Genomic DNA, 22718 nt, shown 5'->3' on the forward strand with positions numbered 1-22718 from the left:
TGTTGACAGCGTTTACTGGCCAATTTCAGTACAAACAGAAAAATACATTCTCAGTTCACATTGGCGGCAGTTATATGTGTTGAAATCGTTTAGTGGCCAATTTCAGTACAAACAGAAAAATGCATTCTCTGTTCACGTCGGCAGCGGTTATATGTGTTGAAAGCCTTTAGTGGCTTATTTCAGTACTAAAAGAAAAATAAATTCTCAGTTCATCTTGGCGGTTATATGTGTTGAAAGCATGGCTGGGAGTCAGCAGGGTGGCAGCAATGGGAGGTCAGGAGCCAAACTTGCCCGGGGTAGAGCACCTGCTTCGCAGCAGCCTACCTGCCCGGGAAGTAGTGGTGCAGGGGTTCACGGAACACGGAAGTAGCGGTGGTAGCAGTCAGTCAGTGCGGCGGTTATATGTGGTAAAATCTTTATTGAAGTATTTCGGTCAAAAAACAAAATTTACTCAGCGGTCAGCTTTGCGGTTATATGCAGTAAAATCTCCACGATGTCGCCATGATAAATCTGCAGAGTGGGGGCCCTGTGTGGCTTCTACACACTTTCAAAATCATACTACAGCGGAGTGAATAGATGCCAGATTCATTTCTGAGACATCCGTATAGTGTCAGGGGAATTCGAACACCCTCTCCATCTCCGTGCTCTGTTATATGTGGTAAAATCTTAATTTACGTATTTCAGTCGCAGTTATATGTGGTAAACCCTTTTTGGACGTATTTTGGTGGAAAAACAAATTGTATTCAGTGTTCAACCCTGCAGTTATATGTGGTAAAATCTTTTGTGATGTATTTTGGTGGAAAAACAAATCTCATTCAGCGCTGTACTTATATGCAGTACTATTTTGGTGGACAAACAAATTGTATTCAGCGCTGCAGTTATGTGTGGTAAAATAATTTTTGACGTATTTTGGTGGAAAAACAAATCTTATTCAGCGTTCAGCGCTGTACTTATACGCAGTAAAATCTTTATTGATGTATTTCGGTGGAAAAAAAATTGTATTCAGCGTTCAGCGCTGCAGTTATATGTGGTAAAATCTTTCCTGACGTATTTTGGTGGAAAAACAAATCTCATTCAGCGCTGTACTTATATGCAGTAAAATCTTTATTGATGTATTTCGGTGGACAAACAAATTGTATTCAGCATTCAGCGCTGCAGTTATGTGTGGTAAATTTTTTTTTGATGTATTTTGGTGGGAAAACAAATCTTATTCACCGTTCAGCGCTGTACTTATATGCGGTAAAATCTTTATTGATGTATTTCGGTGGAAAAACAAATTGTATTCAGCGTTCAGCGCTGCAGTTATGTGTGGTAATATCTTTTTTGACGTATTTTGGTAGAAAAACAAATCTTATTCAGTGTTCAGCGCTGTACTTATGCGGTAAAATCTTTTGTGATGTATTTCGGTCGAAAAACTAAATTTATTCAGCATTCAGCGCTGTAGTTATATGTGGTGAAATCTTTATTGACGTATTGCGGTCAAAAAACTAAATTGGTTCAGCGCTGTAGATATATGCGGAAAAATCTCCATGATGTCTCTATGATAAATCTGCAGCGTGGGGGCCACTTGTGGCTTCTACACAAAATCATCCTTCAGCGGAGCGAATAGATGCCGGATGACCGGGACGCTCCCTCACCTTCCCAGGAGCTGCTGTCGGGACTCGGGAGGAGTGGTTAATTTCTGAGACGTCCGTATAGTGCGGGAGGAATCCGAACACCCTCTCCATCTCCGTGCTACCTTATATGCAGTAAAATCTTTTGTGACTTATTTCAGTGTAAAAACTAATTTTATTCAGCGTTCAGCGCTGCAGTTCTATGCGTTAAAATCTTTTGTGACGTATTTTGGTGGAAAAATAAATTTTATTCAGCGTTCAGCGCTGTAGTAATATGCGGTAAAATCTTTTGTGATGTATTTTGGTGGAAAAACAAATTTTAATCAGTGTTCAGCGCTGCAGTTATATGCAGTTAAATCTTTTGTGACTTTTTTCAGTGGAAACCTTTTTTTTTTATTCAGCGTTCAGTGCTGTAGTAATATGTGGTAAAATCTTTATTGAAGTATGTCAGGTAAAAAACAAAATTAATTCAGTGGTAAGCGCTGCGGTTATATGCGGTAAAATCTTTATTGAAGTACTTTGGTCAAAAAACAAAATTTATTATGCGGTCAGCGCTGCAGTTATATGCCGTAAAATCTTTAGTGACGTATGTTGATGAACTTCGCGACTCTTCCGGGCTCAAAGCTATCTTGACGCTTTGTCGTGTCATTGTCATGCCCTGCTCAGGCTATGTGCAGAGGTCTGCCAGATTCGCAGCACGTGTGTAGCCTTTTGTTTTGTTTTGGAGTTGAGCTATATCCGCCTCCCTTCAGGTGCACTGGGTGGGGTCGTTGGTTTGAGTTTAAATTACACCCACTCCCATTGTCCTGTCTGGGTTATAGCTTCTGTCTGGCTCTGTGAAAGGAAGGAAGGAAGGATTTGCTGTTCCTGCTCAAAAAAGATAAGTTGGTTTTTGTTTTCTTGTGGTAGGCTCTCTAGGCTGTTAGAGAGACGCCTGCCCCCTCCAGGTTCTGAGGGAGCAGGCTGCCTCTATCCCCCTTTCACTATCTTAGAGATTTTAGGGAATTTTCAGCCCAGGCACGAGGACACGTTATTCCCACCTTCAGGGTCTGAACGTGGGCATAGAAGTATATGGAGAGCTGGTAGGGATTTGTCAGGAGGTGACCTTGATCCCCAGCTTCTCGCCTAGACACTTGTTTGTTTATTTTCTGTTTATCTGGTATCCTGTCCGCCGTGACATTATAACCCGCCAATACTTTGACTGCCATTGCTCAGCGGTTTTTAAAGCCTTGGGATTCATTTATGATGACCCAGATCGGGTCTCGATGGCGGAATCTAAATTGCGTAATTTATTACAAGGTGAACATACTGCAGAGGCTTACCGGGTTGAGTTTAGGAGATGGGCTACTGAGTCAGAGTGGAATGACCCCGCATTACGTAGTCAGTTTTGTCAGGGGTTATCTGAGAGATTGAAAGATGCCCTCGCTTTTCATGAGTACCCGGATACATTGGAGAATGCTATGTCTTTGGCAGTACGGTTAGATAGACGTATTAGAGAGAGGTGTAAGGTTCCCTCCGTGCAAGGGATCCCTTCGGTGAGTGGTTTCGTCTCACCTGCTCCCCAGGGTGATATGACATGTAACTCTGGGGTAGGGGAGCAACCCATGCATCTGGGTCTAAGTACTTGCGGTTTTCGCAATTGATTCTTCCCCTCTTTCTAAAAGGAGTCTCACTCATATTGCTCATGGTATTCTGTTAAGGGTCGGTGATTCACATGTTGAGATTATGTCTTGTTTTGTCATGAAGGACTTACCCGCTCCTATAGTCTTAGGGTTACCGTGGTTGACAAAACATAACCCAATTATAGATTGGCAAGCAAGACAGATCACTGGTTGGAGTGAATTTTGTTCGGATAATTGTCTTGGCACATCTATCTCTGGTGTGTCTACTATGGCTCTACCTCAGTATCTCTCCGATTTTGCGGATGTCTTTTTGGAGGGTGGGGCTCAGGAATTGCCCCCTCATCGTGACTATGATTGTCCAGTTAATCTCATTCCAGGGGCTAAGTTGCCAAAGTCTCGGCTTTACAATCTTTCTCAACCTGAAAGAGAGGTCATGCGGAAGTATATTGCCGAGAGTTTGGCAAAAGATCATATTAGGCCATCTAAGTCTTCGGTGGCAGTGGGTTTATTCTTTGTAAAGAAAAAGGATGGATCGCTGTGACCTTGTTTGGATTTCCGGGAATTGAACCGTATTACGGTCTGTGATCCGTATCCCCTTCCTTTGATCTCCGATCTTTTTGATCAGATTGTTGGATCCAAGGTGTTCTCCAAGTTGCATTTAAGAGGGGCCTACAATCTGATCAGAATCAAGGAGGGGGTGAGTGGAAAACGGCCTTCAACACGCACGAGTGTAATTTCGAGAATCTGGTTATGCCTTTTGGGTAAACTAACGCGCCAGCGGTATTTCAGCGATTCGTCAATGACATTTTCCATCATTTTGTGGGGAGTTTCGTGGTAGTTTATTTGGATAACATTTTAATTTACTCTCCTGAACTGAAGACCCATCAGGATCACGTGGTTTTTACGAACCCTCGGGAGAATAAATTATATGCCAAATTGGAGAAATGTGTGTTTTCTGTGCAGGAGCTTCCGTTTCTGGGATATCTGCTTTTTGACTCTGGTTTTCGTATGGACCCCGAAAAGGTCCAGGCGGTTCTGGAATGGGACCGATCGGAGAATCAGAAAGCTTTGATGTGGTTTTTGGGGTTTACAAATTATTATAGAAAATTTATCTTGAACTATTCTACCATTGTAAAACCTTTGACCGATATGACTAAGAAGGATGCCGACGTCTCTGTCTGGTCGGATGAGGCATTGCAGGCCTTTTCGGCTATTAAGGAATGTTTTGTGTCTGCTCCCATTCTGGTGCAGCCCGATGTGTCTCAGCCATTCATGGTAGAGGTTGATGCATCAGAAGTGGGGGTTGGAGCAGTGCTGTCGCGGGGTTCATCTCCTGGCAAATGGGTACCGTGTGCTTTTTTTTCCAAGAAGCTCTCGGTCGCTGAGAGGAATTATGATGTAGGAGATAGGGAATTGCTGGCCATCAAATTGGCCTTTGAGGAATGGCGTCACTGGTTGGAGGGGGCGTCTCACCCCGTTACAATATATACGGATCATAAGAATTTGGCTTACCTGCAATCTGCCAAGCGTCTGGGGGTTAAAAATGTCAAGGCAGATGCATTGTCTCGCAGTTTTCCTGGGGGATGTGATTCAGAGGATCCTGCTCCGATTTTGGCTGATGGGGTGCTGGTCTCCGCTCTGTACCCCGAATTGGAGATGGAGGTGTTGGGAGCCCAGGAGGGGGCTCCTGGTTCTTGTCCGCCAGGGAGGTTGTTTGTTCCTGATGGACTGCGATACAAGGTATTCAAGGAACATCACGATACTGTCTTTGCTGGACATCCTGGTGGTAAGTCCACTTTTGATCTTGTGTCCCGGAGGTTCTGGTGGCCCGGGTTACGTAAGAGTGTTGAGGATTACATAGCAGCTTGTGAAACCTGTGCACTGTAAAAGGTTGCTCATACTCGACCTGCTGGTTCACTTCTTCCTTTGTCTATTTCGTCTCGTCCTTGGACGCACTTGTCTATGGACTTTATTACGGATCTGCCGAGTTCCTCCGGGAAAACAGTAATTTTGGTGGTTGTTGACCGTTTTAGTAAAATTGGCTCACTTTGTATCGTTAGCCAGTCTGCCCAATGCCAAGACTCTTGCTCAGATTTTTGTTGATAATATCGTGAAATTGCATGCCATTCCTTCGGATGTGGTTTCTGATAGGGGCACGCAGTTTGTCTCCAGGTTTTGGAGGGCGTTCTGCTCTCGGCTTGGCATTCAACTTTCGTTCTTTTCGGCTTTTCATCCGCAGTCGAATGGGCAGACAGAGTGTACTAATCAAAACCTGGAGACCTACTTGAGGTGCTTTGTGGCTGAGAATCAGGAGGACTGGTCCTCATTCTTGTCCCTAGCAGAGTTTGCTTTGAATAACCGTAGGCAGGAGTCCACGGGTAAGTCGCCATTTTTTGGCGTATACGGTTTTCATCCTCAGTTTGGTAACTTTTCTGGGAATAGTTCCTCTGGGATGCCAGAGGAGGAGAGATTTTCTTCTGCCTTGTCTTCTATCTGGCGGAGGATCCAAGTGAATTTGGAGAAGATATAAGCGAATGGCTGACAAGAGACGTATGACTGGTCCGGACCTGTGTGTGGGTGATCTGGTGTGGTTATCTACTAAAAATATTAAACTGAGAGTACCATCTTGGAAACTGGGTCCAAGATTTATTGGACCTTACAAAATATCTGCGGTGGTCAATCCAGTAGCGTTTTGTCTGGATATTCCGCAGACTTGGAGGATCCATGATGTGTTCCATAAGTCTTTACTGAAGAAATATGTGAAACCGGTGGAACCATCGCCATTGCCTCCTCCCCCTGTTCTGGTTGATGGAAATTTAGAGTTCGAGATCTCCAGGGTTCTCGACTCAAGATTTCTTTGGGGTTCCCTTCAGTACCTGGTACACTGGAGGGGATACGGCCCTGAGGACAGGATGTGGGTTCCGGCTCTGGATGTGAGTGCCAGCCGACTGGTGAGGGCTTTTCACAGATCCCACCCAGATAAGGTTGGGCCGGGGTGTCCGGCGGTCACCTGTAGAAGGGGGGGTACTGTCATGCCCTGCTCAGGCTATGTGCGGAGGTCTGCCAGATTCGCAGAACGTGTGTAGCCTTTTGTTTTGTTTTGGAGTTGAGCTATATCCGCCTCCCTTCAGGTGCACTGGGTGGGGTTGTTGGTTTGAGTTTAAATTACACCCACTCCCAGTGTCCTGTGTGGGTTATAGCTTCTGTCTGGCTCTGTGAAAGGAAGGAAGGAAGGATTTGCTGTTCCTGCTCAGAAAAGATAAGTTGGTTTTTGTTTTCTTGTGGTTGGCTGTCTAGGCTGTTAGAGAGACGCCTGCCCCCTCCAGGTTCTGAGGGAGCAGGCTGCCTCTATCCCCCTTTCACCATCTTAGGGATTTTAGGGAATTTTCAGCCCAGGCACGAGGACACGTTATTCCCACCTTCAGGGTCTGAACGTGGGCATAGAAGTATAGGGAGAGCTGGTAGGGATTTGTCAGGAGGTGACCTTGATCCCCAGCTTCTCGCCTAGACACTTGTTTGTTTATTTTCTGTTTATCTGGTATCCTGTCCGCCGTGACAGTCATTGTGTGTAGCTACTAGAGGCCTGTTCTTGCCAGGCAGGTTCCCCCAGAAGTATCTTGGTCGATCGACACTCTGTCATAGTGCCAATGTGCCATTCTGTGGCTTCCTCATTCTGCTGCCATCTCCGGACTCTGTCGTTGTGCCACTCTGTGGCCTACTCATGCTGCTGCCACCTCCAGACTCGGTCATTGTGCCACTCTGTGGCCTCCTCATACTGCTGCCAACTCCAGATTCGGTCATTGTGCCACTCGGTGGCCTCACCATATTGCCACCACCTCCAGACTCTGTCATTGTGGCACTTGGTGGCCTTCTCCTAATGCTGCTGCTGCTTCTTCTGCCGCCACCTACAGACTCTGTCATTGTGCCACTCGGCAGCCAACTCGTACTGCTGCCATCTCCCGACTCTGTAAGTGTGCCACTCAGTGGCCTCCTCATACTGCTGCCACCTCTAGACTCTGTCATTGTGCCTCTCGGTGGCCTTCTCCTGATGCTGGCAACTCCAGACTCTTGTGTCATTGTGGCAGTCGGTCAGTCGGTGGCCTTCTCCTGCTGCTGCCACCTCCAGACTCTGTCATTGGGCCACTCTGTACGATCCCATCAGAATTGGCTTATGAATTGGTAGTGAAAAGCAGGAGTGGGTACAAAACACAGAAGACATGCAAACATTCCATTGACGTGTCATCTCTGTTTTAGATCCACTCCTGTTTGTTTTTTTGGGCATTACTGATACTGATGGATTATTGAGCAAATGCTGACCGAGTGAAGGCGTATGCTCCACAGACAGGATCCGTTTTTGGTGGGTTATTGTTCTGACAGATCAGAGGAAGGGCAAATTAATCAGTGACATCAACACAAACTTACTGCTGACAACCTCTCCACTCTGTCGAGGGGGGCTCTACTTGTATAAGCGTTTAATAGAACAGGTTCTGTTGACATCCTATGTGGAATCAGCTGACGACAGTGTAAAAGGAGTGCACTTCTTGGCGCTAACATCAGCCTGTAAGACTGAGTTCATACTTGGCCAGTTATTTGGTCAGTTTTGGCCCCGTGACTGCCCAAATAAGTGAAGTGTGCAGTAATTCTAAGAGCGACGCCTGTCATCTGCATCTCATACTGACTCACAGTATTATTTCACTACCAAAGCAGACTCCCTATGCGTTTTACTGCAAGGCACAATGTTCTACACCACTATAAAGGCTCTCTGCAGCCAGGAAATAGCCATTTTTTTACGTAATTGGCCGCGAATATATTCAGATTGAGCCAAAAATGTATTTTTTTATTCATTAAACCGGCGAATCGAATTTTTTAAAAATTCGCTCATCTCTAGTCATAACCATGGAAACAAGGAGTGCATAATACAATGGAGAAATAAATCCAGCCAGCAAAGGAGGCAATATGGATTATAACAATACATAGTAAGTGGCTGCTATTAACTTTCTCTTGCATAATAAATGCCACTTGCTGAAGTGACACAACCTCTTTAATGTTGCTTTAAAATAAATAAATAATAATAATAAAAATAATTTTAAGTTTGTGTGATACTTTACTTGAGAAATGCAAACATGCACTGAGTTAAAAGTTTTCTCAGGACTATAATGTTGTTGACCTATATTTAGGATTGGCCTTCAATAACTGATCGGTGAGGTCTGACCTCCATCGCTGAAGGAGCTGACCGAAGGAGAAGTGATGCTCCAGTGAATAGTCCATCCTCTTTGTTGCTTACTAGGCAGAACACTGTACATTTGGTATTGGCTGTGCCTGGTACTGCAACTTATTTCCATTCACTTGAGTTACTGTGATCATAAGTATAGGCACAGCCTCTGCCAAATGTACAATACTGCGCCTTGTAAACAAAGAAGTAGACTCAGATGAATGGTCTGTCACAGAAATTTCTGCAACAAACCTATTGAATCAAATTCCCCCTAACATATCAAATGATACATAGTATCATTGTATTATGACCTGTATAATTGTTTTTTGCACTTGCTGACATTGCTTATTTTGTCAAAATCTTTCTAGTGAAAAAACAAATGGAGATGAAATCCAGAGGAGTCAAGCTTCTCCCCAACAAAGACAGCAACCAGAAGACATCAGTGTGTAAGTGTTTAATAGCAGTTCCTACACCTTCATGCATTGCCATTTCCAGACCATACCTCCTGCATACTCAAAAGTGGATTGATGGCTCTCCTTTCACCGCACATAGATTCATTACTTTGGGAGGGGGATGCTTTAACATTGCCTTGTTTTCCTTTAAAATACGATTTATTAGTAACAGATTAGAGCCCATATAAAAAAAACATAAAAGTATAGATGTTAAAATCACAAGACAGAAAGGAAATGTAAAAATTCTCATTGTTTCTTTATTACTTTTGGTGATCATGTGACCAGAGCTCAATATGAGATGCCCTAAGAAAATAAAATATGCCTGGTAGATCCCACCAGGAATAGTGAAACTCTTGTCTTGGACTTAATAATAATGGAAGATCACATTCGTATTTCAGGTTTACTAGAGTGTATGTTTGTACACACAGTACTATTGACTTCCTCATGTGAACAGGTTAATTTTAGCAATAATTAAAAAGAAATATACTGCTTAAACTTCCATAGCCAGACTCACACCCTTAGGCCAGCTTGAAAAGAAGTGCTTTGAGGGAGCGTCAGTGGTCTACCTTCAGATGCATGCTCTCTCCCTTGGTTTCATGTTTACAGAAGCTTTTCACTCTTTCGTCTGCACCTGCTCTCTTGGCGCTTCTAATTCTCTGTTCTGTGCAGCTCACCGAATAGTGTTGAGTTTAGTAAAACCAGAAATATCCCTGTGTAAAGGACAATGTGCTTTGTTCGTATGCCTTATCTAGGAAAGGTCAGCTACAAATCCCCTAGATTTTCCATTTGCTCCAGCACTAGGTGAGTTGCTAGGTGAAGGCACATTAAAGTTTTTAGTCTTTGAGCAACATTAGGCCTTTCTTTTCAGGTAAGGCCTCCAACGAGGTGCTAGCAGCATGGAGTGCATGTGGCACAAAGGTTGTGCTATGATGGCAAATATAATAGAATATTCCAGACTTCAGTGTTCACCTTCATAAGCGTGTTTGGAAAATGGATATTTAACTCTAGGTTTCTGAAGAACCTGATGTTCTAGGGTTATTACAGCTGTCAGTATCAAGGTATTTATTTTCAGAAACATATAGGTATCTAGCCATCTGGGAATTCTCTGAAAGCCACAGTTTTTTTTCAATGCTTGCTCTATAAGGAAAGATTTAAGGCTCCTAAAAGCAGTCACATCCGTTGTGTGAATTCTTCTGCTAGAAACAAATGATTGTCCAGAGCATTTTTATCCTCACAGGCTACACTTGTTCCTAATGAATGGTTTGGGAGTCGGCTAGTTAAGGGTTAACCCATTGCGTGATGGATGGGAGAGAGGTGCCAAAGAGGATCACCCCCGTGAATATGCGCCACTGTATCCTGTACCAGTTGCCATGGCAACGCAGCAGCACCTGACGGATGTTTCCAATTTCTCTTTTCCCTCTCCTTTCACTTTTTTCAGAAGCTCAAAGCTGTCCCTCTTTTCTCTCAGATGTTGCAGCTTTAGGAAGTTAGACCGTAGCAATACATTTATTAATTAGTACTATGTATTATCTGCCTGGTGGCCCCATGTCACAAGCCAAGGCTTAGATCTGTTTGGTATCCTAGGTTACGTTGCTTTTCAAACCTAATTTGAAAAGCATACGGTATTGGAGAGCTCATTTATTGGCATGCTCAATTCAATTAGGGTGTATATTATTAAGCAATTTCAAATGTGACTTTTCACTATTGATGTTTTCTAGGTTGTAAAATTAGAATTTACAATGAATTTATTTTATCTGCTTCCTTTAAATGAGGTCAGCTATTGGCTTTTCTTGCATATGCCTTCAAATAGCTTTTCATGTGTAAACTACATAATTCATAGACTAAATGAAGAATAACATTATAGTTTAAAACAACTAAAATAATAATTTAATAAAACAATAATAATATCATAATATTGTCTATAAAAATATTAAATTCTTTTATAAATATATATATATAGCATATATCACATACTGCTTCCACCAGATATGAGTTTTGCTTCTCTGCAAAATATGTTAACATGTGCCATGCCATTGTCTTGTTTTATTTACCATCAAAGGATCTGTAGGTCACCATTTACAATATATATTACAATATATATTCATGTAGGATTACCCCAACACAATGGCCATTAAATCCTATTGTTGGTCAAAGTCCAATGAACTTTTGCATCTACTGAAGTAGAGAGTTAATTATTCAGGATTTGCGGAATGACAGCTTTGTCAAGATGGCAGGTCAAACTTGACCTCATATATTTTATATCAACAAATCTAGAGAATCATAGAGTACAAAAGACAACCACTCCACCAACAACAGGGTCCTTTATATTTTTTTCATTCTACCTAAACATAAACATATTGCAATGAACAGTCTGGATCCCGTTTTGGTGTCTAAGCAATCTTGAGCTGCCCTTACACATGAGATAAAAGTTATCAGAAATGGCCAAATGAAGACATGTTGGTTAATTAATGCAACCACAGAATTCTTTCTGCTTGAAATGTGAATGGCATGATCAGCTTAATTTGGTCAGTCATTTGCCACTTTATGCAAGCTGTGGAGAGTCGATGTAAACGTTTAGTCTTTTGTGTTGCTGATAGGATCATTTGTACAAACGATCCCACAATTGACTGATCGATCTTGCGGACGATCATTATCTTATGTTTATAGCCAGCTTTATTGCCCCTAGGTTGTCTTCTGCCTTGGAAAAGCCACACATAATTTACATTAGGAAAAGTGAACTTAGTCAAAGTAGTGAATTATCAAATATAGGGTTGTGTTCACACTTTTGTTGGGTTCCATTGAGAGTTCGAGTATTTTTGACAGAAAGGAAGTGCTATTCTTTCTGTTAAAAACACCAGAAACAAGATGGAATAAGGATAGACTCCATTCCCAGACAAAGGGAGCCATCAGAGTTCATTAGGATTTGTTAGAAAATGGATTTGTCAGAGCTTTCATAGTTCAGATAAAATTGGAAGCCATGATGGTAATGTAAGCAGAGCCTTAGGAAGGACAGTGTGAATTTTAGTAGATATAGTTGTATACCACACATGTTCTTAATAGCTTACTAGCTGATATATGACAGGAGAAAGAGTGGGCAAGAGAAAGATCTACTGTAATTCATGTACTCATACCATTTAAGGAGTGTTTCTTGGAGCAAGGTTTTGACCTGTTGCAGGTGTTATGGTAGATCACTTCCAGTAATTCGAGAAATAACCTAGCAGGAGTTCAAAGGAGCTCGCAGGGACTTATATTACAGTATAAGGGGCCGCCAGAATCATGGGATAACAATACATTTATTCTTGAGAGTTCTTTTGTCTTTCTGTAGTAATGAGCATGGTTCCCTTGTTAAATTGCATTATATCATTCAATGATGCAATACAATCAGGATTTCTAGTAGCTTTAGCATGCAGTCATTGACAACATTGATGACTCTCTGTATTTTTAAGTGGATTTTGTTTTTCCCATCTTCACTAAATTCTTTTGTGCTTCTATTCAAGCCAAAAGAGATTAATGATAATCTATTTCCTTTCTAAATGACAGCTGATATGGTCAGGAGACCTGACCTCTGTAGTCACATGAAATACATTAAATAGTCATTTCCTCACCTCATCACCAATACAGTAAAGGGTTGAAAATACTTGGAGTACTTGGTTTCAACCCACATCACGTGTAATTTTATTTGTTTATGACTTTGATTTATATTTTTATTTTGTGTGATCATAGTCCTTAAATCTCCTAACATTTCTCGTTAGAACTACATAGGTTTTCTCCCTTTTATTTACCTAGCAATACAAAGCATAACATCTCCACTTGTACCTCATTTATTTACAATATCTTATCCTTGATTCCACCATGGTGTATTTTAAGTCAATTGGTTTCATGTCTTTTTCTTTATTCCCATCTTTTAGTTTGGAAACCAGGTGATGTCCTGGTTTATTACACACTGAGGGGCATTTATCAAAGTCTTTAAGCCATTATTGCGGTGTTAAAAAGTCACAAATTATGGTGCAGTCATATTTGCGCCATCATTTGCCACTTTTTGAGTTTCTCAACTCTTTTCTAAAGTGGTGAGAAAAGGGTTGGGGCTTAGTGGGAGGGTGTGGAGCCTACCGTGGCCCACTGTAGGCATAAGCTATAGCTCAAGTCTACGTCAGGCCCTGAGTTTCTGACGCATGGAGTGCCAGAGATAGTATTAACTTATTAAGCGGCATCTACCTCTTTATAAATTAAGCAGATCGGACTCCAGTACACACGGAAACAAGACTGGCATATAGGAATGCCAGCCTTGATAACGTTGATGTTTTGTACCAAGAACATCAACTTTTCTAGGTCATTTCTATGGTAAACTGTTCTCTGTTTGAGTAATATAAAGAGCATGCTGTAGGTACATCACAATCTTTTGATTCTGAAGACATCAATATAAAATGTTACAATGGCACATCACAGTGTAGAATATTTCTAGAGAAAGCATAATATGGAATAATCTAGCAAGTGTAAAAATATAGCAATATAATCAAGTAGTCCTGTTGACACATCTCATTTTGTTTAAGAAGTGATACATTTACATTTTGTTCCGTAACCCACTGCATGTTTGTGTTTGCCGCTTTAATGAAATTCCCTTATTCCATCTATTGAGTAGTCTTTTTATAGTATTTGTCCTTAGATTGCTGTTCTTGTCTCCATAGCCTAACTCCTATAGTATGCTCTGCCAGCTGGCTATACGAGCTTCTGTATACTAATCCTTCACCATTGCTGACATGCCACATGTTACCATTTCCCCTCATCTTTCACCCAGTGCGCCATTTAAGGCTCTGCTTTATCACATACATTTTGTTCCTTTAAACTCCACCTTGCATTTCATTCTTCTGTGCATTCAGTGTCCTTGCTTCACATCCAATCACATGTGCTCATTGTTCTCTCTCAGCATTCACTGTTGCTTTACATTCATTTTAATTGTAATATTGTAAAATTCAATGATGTCTCTTTTAAGAATCATGTTAAAAAGGGCACATTACCTTTCTATTAACCATATGCATACAGTAAATACATCTGTATGTGTTTGTTCACAGAAAAACCCATTCTACTCCCTAAAATAAGTAATAAACTCACAAGGGGGAAAAATTGTGATAAGACTTTCTTGCTTGAATGTTTTCATTTTTATGATGCCATTATTAAACCAAGGATGTCTAAATTCATTACTGACATGACCTACTGAGGATGTTTGGAGATGCAATGGTAGTAAATTAAGCTGGTACACATCTGTGGTATTTAATGCATGGAAAAACATTCAAGCCAATGTTCTTGAACACTGCTTTTACGTGTTTTGAGGATGCTTGGGTGTTTCCATTGGGTTCCAGGCTTATCTCTGTTTCCATTGGGTTCCAGGCTTAGCTCTGTGACCAAATGTTGGCTGGGTAACAGCATTTTCCATTCTGGCCTTGGATATGGGACAAATAATGTGGTAATATACAGGATCTAGAAGACTGTAGAGTATAGTGAATAAGTTGAATGTAATACTATATCCTAGTTTGTCTTGTTGCTTAGAATTCATTTCCGGTTGGGATCATGCCACTTATCCATGCGACTGTTAGGAGATATTCCAGGTAATGTTTCCAAATGATGGAAACATACACAATGCATATCCACATGCTATATCCTTCCACTGCGCTGGTGACGTTACTGTCTGTGAGTGTGAGTTTGGCTGAATGTGTGCTATCAATAGGTTTCTATACTGGTTGAAAATCACTGATATCTGAACGTAAATATGTGTCTAAGGAAAAATATCATCGCTACCAGCTTTAAGGAATTACGTCACAATCTATCACAATCAAGTCTACTCGTGATTCCTTAATCAAATATTACTCAAGGATCTTGGAAGAAAACATTCAATTTTCAAGTTCAGACCTTCTTCCATGAGGTCTTGATTCTTTATAAAGACTGTATGAACCCATCCTGCTCTGTAGAGCCAAGTCTTCTTCCGTTCTAGTTTATTGGTTTCTGTAGAGCAGAACGGGTGATCTTACTTCAAACAAAATCCTAATAGGCCAATTGATATTTATGAAATCTAAAAACTGCTACTCAATAAGAATGCATTTTCCAAATTGCAATGTGTGCTTTCATCAAGAGGGAAGTGGGAGGGGAGGTTTTTGGTTTGGAGAGCAAATCATATTCATTCAATTTACTGTATTTGTAAGTGAGACATGTGAAACCTTAAATTGCTGGTTACTTTATTCTTATGTGATTGCACCATCCAACAGTGTTGCTGTTACAGTCAGCCGTTTGTGCAGTGATTCCTCTCTGTGTATGCTCTCTCTTTTGCATTTTAGTAACTCAGGTGGGTGTTTACCAAGGACACCACTTGTGTCCCGACCCAGGAACTCCAGAACATGGAAAACGAATAGGTTCTGATTTCAGGTGAGGGTCCTGTTTTCCTGCATCTTAACCCACTGTTTCCTTTCTGCAGCTCATGGATTTAGTCTCTATGATTTTGATGTGAGCATTTGACTTTGATGTGTGTGTATATACATATCATAAAATTGCACTGTGAGGTGGGCCTTTGACATTCAGCAAAAGGAAGAGGTCCAGGAAACTACTATGTGTCACCCTATTCTCAACATCAACAACTAAAACTCCTATTACTGCTCATGTAGGCTGTGGGCTCATTCTGGTGATCTTTGGGGTTCTGATCCAGTAACATAGTTTAAACGGTTAGAATCGGTGGTTCCCAATTCTGAAAAAATTCCTGGCTGTTAAGTGACTCACTGCATTAAAGGGGTTGTGCCACCATTGCATTTACAATTATATAGAATGCTGTGATCATCTTTATCGGTGTAAAATACTGATTATTTATTCATCTATATGCTCAATCTCTGGGACCATAGTGGCACTTATACCATTTATGCACTGCTATTAAATGAGATCCCACCACCTCAGCCTGTGCTATGCTAGAACAGTGATAAGCCGGCATGCAAGTGAGAGTCTTTTTGGTGCAATTTGTGTAATAGGTGGAAATTGATAAAATTTATAAAATATTGTGGTCTGTATAATTTTATAAATGTAATGGTGGCACAACCCCTACATCCTTTGCATCTAATGGCAATAAAGCTTGTTTGATAATTAAATGTTTTCATATCATACCATATGTTATAATTCAATATCTGTCCATCCCTAATTAGGTTACAGCCTACAGCATAACTGTGTTCTGTCTCAAGCCTTTCACTGGCATAGGTTTATGCCAGTTTATCAAATTTGCAAATATGTGACTATTATAGCACAAGCTTAGATGTCACACTCCAGAAGTTTGCAGCTAATGATATAACATATGAAGTGAAAGGATCCAGCATGATCATAGTGTGAAAAAAGAGACATTGTCTGCTTTGTAGATTACGTAACAGTACATATACTGTGATTCATTTCCATTTTTCTACTATTTTACACCAGATAGTTTAGAAGCAAATGAACATATACATAATCCAATGTAACTGCGTAGAAATGTTAATGCATTGTTAGTAGTAGGTTTTGCATTGTGTTATTTTCGTGGTCTTTTAAATAAAGATGAATTGGAGACATTTGGCCACTGTGTAGTGAAGGTCAGAGAACATGTATAATATTGGTTCAGAATAATAATTTCAGATATATTTTTATTAATAAATTGAATAAATTGATTCATGGAGTAATTAAGGTTTCAGGAACCACATGGCATTTTTGTCTGTTATCTGTTTCCCATTCATAAATCATTGCATTCTCCTGAAATACCATGCCAATAGAGAAGCATTAATACAGATTTTTTTTTTCATCTGATGTGAATCAGTTGGCGCATGAGATATCAATACCCTTTTATGTCTGGATATAGCAATTTACTTGCACTGAATCTTCAGTTTTTAAAGGCATCTGAACTTAAACAGCACAATATATCCAAACCATAGATTAAACTGATAAAAATTGACACCATTTTGCATCCTATGCAGTGTATAAGTGGCAACAAGCTAACCCTGTAACCTTTCGCCTAAATGCAATACTCTAATGAAAACACGAACACATTCTGCCGACAGATGGGGCTTGAGATACACTGCATTGCTAGTCTCAGTTCCCTAGCTACGGAATCATCTAGAAGATTTGTAATGACAATGATAATATAATAAATCATGAAGCTGCTGGGAAATACTGGATATCAATATTGTCCATTATGCTGTTTTTATAGAAAGAGGGAGAGGAGAGTCGATATTTATCAACCATCTCTTCAGCATAGAAGATTGGGTCCTGAAATGTTATCAGGTGGAGCAGGAAATCAATCTCTTACAAATGCAGGGGTCAATTCAACCCCGTCGTAGTTGGTAGGAACTAATGTGGTCAGGGAATTAGAAGGGGAAGGCATCATGAGAAAATCTCATTGCTGCTTATTGAAGAATATAGATAAAAAAAAAAATTGGAATGGCATCTACTCTCAAAAAGTATGTTTTATCAATCATTGTGAGTGTTTCTGCTCTTCCTTCTAGCCATCAGGTATTAGTGCCTGCATCACCTTCATGTGTAAGATGACCCGCACTTCTAAATAGCGAGATGTCCTAATTTTCATTGGAAGTAAAAAAAAAAAAAATACTGCTTCTAGCTATTCCCAAAACCTTACATTTTGCTCTTACGTGCCATCAGATGTCATTAAAAATGGCAGGTTGCTTGACATAACATACATTTTGGATTCTCCTAAAATTCCTATTGCCTGTCTCTTTATAATATCTGCATCCAGTGTTTTGGGCTTTGCCAGTCCTTCTTTTTACACATGTGTGTGTTATTCCTGATAGGCTGGGCTCCAGCATCCAATTCCTGTGCAATGATGGGTATGATCTACAAGGTTCCAAAAGCATCACTTGCATGAAAGTGAGCGACATGTTTGCCGCTTGGAGTGATCACCGACCTATTTGCAGAGGTAAAGACATGGAAATAGCTCGACAATGTATTTTATTTGAGTTTCATATAACTATTATCATGACAATGCTGTTCATTACCTAAAACATATTGCATAAAGATTGGGTTAGCTGAAGACGTATGATGATTGGACAGCAAACATTAGTAGTCCTGCTTGACTCTGCACCAGACTGCTTTGTCAACTATGTAGGAACATGAAATCAAACTGAATCTACAGGTGTTGTTCCTCCCTGTTCATGTAGATCTTGCAAGCACCAACATCATTGGGTTAACACGGAAAGTGAAATGCTTGAACCTGACAGTTTAACTTGAGACTAACTTTAGCCTTTAGAAGCTTTGCACGTTGTTAAACTAAGCTAGGAATTGCATCAACGTCTGCTAAATCTGTATATTAAACCCGTAGTAAGGAATGTCCTCAATGATAATTCACTAGGTATCCCCTTAACCCTACACGCCCTGGTCCATTATTGGGATTATTAAATGTAACACATTCATCAAGAATGTCATAAAACATCAATTTCTTAGAACATCTACAGTACTGTAGAATATTCTTTTCCATCTCATGTGCTGCTGATCTACAATATCTACATCTCCAGGAAACGTACCATCCTCATACAGGGGTAGCTTAAGATAGACTTGAGGTTTGGGTCACGTAAAGTTACTCTAATTACTTCTTTCTTATGACTTGATCTGTTTCAGCATTCCTTTGCCCTTGCACTATCCATAAAAACTGCCAGGCACTTACAGTGCTAATGTTTGATTGCACACATTCTGCTTTCTAAGATAGTCTCCTTTTTTGCTGCTATGTAAGCAAGTAATGTACAGTGTATGTGTCCAAGTCGAAGCTCTAGAATCACCAGCTGTGAGCAGTAGAGCATACTGTGTGTGACAAGATGATTCTGACACCCACCAGTGCTGCAGTGCCGTAAAATCGTTGTTGGTCCCCTGAGGAAGAGTGGACACCAGCCAGCCCTCAGTACCGAACTTAGCCTGATACTTTACATAAAATATAACAATTCTCATTCTTTTTACCCACTAGTCCTTGTGATCATGTACATCTATGATAAATGTATTACATTACAAGTGCTGTATATTAGCTTATAACTGTTAAAATTGCTGCCTTATAACTGTTCTTGTCAGTCAATGCTTCCAGAAGTCCCTGGCAGCACCAATGCTTCTGTCATTCCCTGGCAGCACCAATGCTTCTGTCATTCCCTGGCAGCACCAATGCTTCTGTCATTCCCTGGCAGCACCAATGCTTCTGTCATTCCCTGGCAGCACCAACGCTTCTGTCATTCCATGGCAGCACCAATGCTTCTGTCATTCCCTGGCAGCACCAATGCTTCTGTCATTCCCTGGCAGCACCAATGCTTCTGTCATTCCCTGGCAGCACCAATGCTTCTGTCATTCCCTGGCAGCACTAATGATTGCTTCATTCCCTGGCAGCACTAATGCTTCTGTCATTCCCTGGCCGTACTAATGCTTCTCTCATTCCCTGGCAGCACCAATGCTTCTGTCATTCTTTGGCAGGACCAATGTTTCTGTCATTCTTTGGCAGGACTGATGTTTCTGTCATTCCCTGGCAGTACTAATGCTTCTGTTATTATTTGGCAGCACCTATGTGTCATTGTGGGGAGTGGGGGAAACCCCCCACCGTGCGGTGTCAAAGGGTAAAAGAGGATCAGCCTGGCCAAAAGGAGTAATAAGGGAGCAGATCACCTCCTAAAGCGTTCCCTAATCCTCAGACCCACTCCATACAAACAGGGACAGGAAGGGAAGGAGACACCGGCATAACACTGATGACCACAAGGGTGGCCCTCACTGGAGAGATGTAACAACCAGACAAGGAGCTTAACTCCAGCACACACCAAGGCTGGAGTACAACTGACTCCTGACCTAAAGCCACAGGTATAAGGCTGGGTTCACACCTGAGTGTTTTACAGCTCGTTCCTACGCGCTGTAAAACGCTCAACAGGCAAGAACCAATGATTCCCTATGGGAATGGTTCTCACCTGAGCGTTTTACAGCGCGTACGAACGCGCTGTAAAACGCCCTACGGCACAAGAAGTACAGGAGCTTCTTTGGGGCGTATTGTCGCGCGTTCCCGTACATAGACTTCCGGGAACGCGCGACAATAGTGTTTGCTAGTTTCGGAGCCGCGGATGAGACGCTCGATAAAATCGCGCTTACAGAGCGCTCCTTCGGTACGCTCAGGTCTGAACCCAGCGTTAGAAGCACAAGTGACCACACCCAGCAAAGTAGTTAACCCTTACATCACCAGACGTGCCAAACCACGTAACCACCGGCAACAGCATGCGTGGCAACCATGTCACGGCAATCACCCAAAAGGCCGAGACACTGCCACCGCATGCTCTCACAGCAACACGTTGCCGCGGTCAACCGCAAGTGTGGCAACAGTGTCACAGCGTACACCGTAGGCCGTGACACTATGCTTCTGTTGTTCACTGGCAGCACCAATGCTTCTGTCATTCCACGGCAGCACTAATGCTTCTGCCATTCTCTGGCAGCACCAATGCTGCTGCTGGATTATTTTTATTTCCTAGACAACCCCTTTAACTTGTTTTTTATTTTGTAATATGGCAGCATTAGATTGAGGGTGTTTGAGGGTGTGAAGTGGGGGTGTATTCTCTATAAAGGGGTGGGCCATAAAAATTTCCATATGTCCATAAGAATTTTGGACCATTTGGTATTTTTGGTTTATTTGACCAGAAAAAAAAATGCTGAAAAGGTTGCCAGCAGACTGTAAAGACAGCTGTTTCATGGCATCCTGCACCTGCTGGTCCAGATAGAAAACTCAGTCTGCAATAAACAGCATCTAATTTTCTACTATGATTTGTACCACTACCATATATTCCAGGAAAGCCCCGGCCTGTACAGCTGACACTACAATAGCTATAAATGAACATTCTTTATACATTATACACTGTGTTTGATCCAAATCCTTTAGAGAGTTTTCGGCATTAGAAGCACATCACAGTATATTAACCATGTTACCATACAGGATACTGTAGATAAAGCAGACTTGTATTGACTTTGGAAGATAATTATTTTTTGACGTATTGCACCAGCACCCTCTGCTCCCTGTCGTGAAGCTGAGAAATACCCTTTTGGGACCTGACGTACGTGTCAGAGAAGTGTAGCAATGCGTCTGTCAGTCTGCCAGGCATTTGGTAGGGGGTGGTGATGAGGGAGCATTAACATTGCATTAAAACACTAGAGCAGGACACGTCTGGCACGGGCATGATGAATTACCGAGGTTTTGTTAATGGAATGGAAATAATTGTCGCTGCCTTTTGTACAGTAATGAATGAGTCCCCTTATACTCCTCTGTCTAATACTAGCTATCACAAGGTCACCTAAAAACATGTTAACCCTTTGCTTCTGTTTGCAAAAGGTTGACAAGCAAGCCAAGAACTGTCCTGCGGAATGGTGGCACAGGGGCTCGTTAATTAGCATTTCTTCTTGTCAGTGAGATTTTTCAGCCAGCCATCGCATTTCACTGCAGCACTGTCCTAGCAACACTTGATATTCCGAGCCATACACCCACCCCAAACACTCTCCGCGCACAGGGGAGGTGGAGACAAACCTAGCAGTCTTCATTGGGAAGAATGAGAGCCAGAGTCTGTCCACATCAGCTGCCTCTATGAAACGTTCTCCCTCCCTTCCTTCTCCATGAGTCTAGCTGAACAGAAAGGCCTGGCTTAACCTTTCTTGTGGCAGATGTTTCTAGAGACGAGGTATATTGTGTACTTAGCCTACTTATATATGTGATCACACTCTAGGGTTGTCAGACCTAGTGACATTTGGCTGTTTTCATGAGACAATACAACACCCAAATCTGGGCCTCATCCAATTCTCCATGTCAAGTGCATCATTCTTATGGAAAATGACCTTAAATCCACTCACTTATCTGCAGCTCGTTGGCAACTGATTAGGCCTAAGGCATTGATCATCTGCGCTTAGCATATAGTTCTATGTATATAGATACATTCTCCAAACCTTCTCTAGTCATTTGGTGTAATATGTACCTATGCATTTACTATCCATGAACATAAAAATATAGACACTTAAAGGGGACGTGCTACTAAAAAATATGCTACATTTTTCAAACCAACACCTGGATTTGAATACTTTTGTAATAGCATGTCATTAAAAATGTAATATAGCCCCTGTGCTAGTCCATAAAATGTATCTGTATAGGTCCACCTGCATGTTTTTTTTCTCCTTATGTCTTGTCTGTTTCACTAAGGTGGCTGCACATGCTCAGTTTAAATCTTCAATTGCCACCAGCCATATCCTTTGTTAGAAACTATGGCAGTAACAGGGAAAGAGCTGCAGCAGAAAGGACATGCCCCTCTGAGATAGTATACAACCTGAGCTTCTAGTCTTAAATAACTCTAGTAATGCCTGTGGAGATCTCTGGATCCATGTGAGGTACAGAGCTGGTTCTAGCTTTGAAGGAAAGAGATTTTTCATGTACTATATGATGTCTGATTTTCCTTTTAGACATTAATCATGGAATAACCCCTTTAAACGGTGTTTAATATTGATGACCTATCATCAGGATAGGGCATCAGTATCTGACTCCCAGCACCCCGCAGATCAGCTGTTTGAAGAGAACACAGCGCTTCAGTGAGCACTGCGACCTTTCCCCAGCTTACTAAGCATAGTGTCAGCCATTGGATAGAAGCTGTGCCAGGTATTGCAGCTCAGCCCCATTCATTTGAATACGACTGAGCTGGATCTAGACTAGGTGACCAATGAATGTGACGTCAATGGCCTAGGAAGAGGTCGTGGTTATCCATGACCACCGTAGCCTCTTCAAACAACTCCTGTCTTGATTAACGAAAACCAGGCAAAGGAACTGCAGCGAGCG

At 41.6% G+C, this 22718-nt stretch overlaps 1 protein-coding gene across 1 annotated transcript in view; it reads left to right on the plus strand.

Moving 5' to 3' along the window:
• CSMD2 (CUB and Sushi multiple domains 2) overlaps window positions 1-22718 on the plus strand; it is a 1002961-nt gene that overhangs the window by 574329 nt on the left and 405914 nt on the right. Inside the window, exons 7-9 of the mRNA XM_040422265.1 lie at window positions 8816-8893; window positions 15226-15313; window positions 17698-17822. Coding sequence (XP_040278199.1) covers window positions 8816-8893; window positions 15226-15313; window positions 17698-17822 — 291 coding nt within the window. The remainder of the gene's footprint in view (window positions 1-8815; window positions 8894-15225; window positions 15314-17697; window positions 17823-22718) is intronic.

This window comes from Bufo bufo, chromosome 3 (genome assembly GCF_905171765.1).
Source record: "Bufo bufo chromosome 3, aBufBuf1.1, whole genome shotgun sequence".
Taxonomy (NCBI): domain Eukaryota; kingdom Metazoa; phylum Chordata; class Amphibia; order Anura; family Bufonidae; genus Bufo; species Bufo bufo.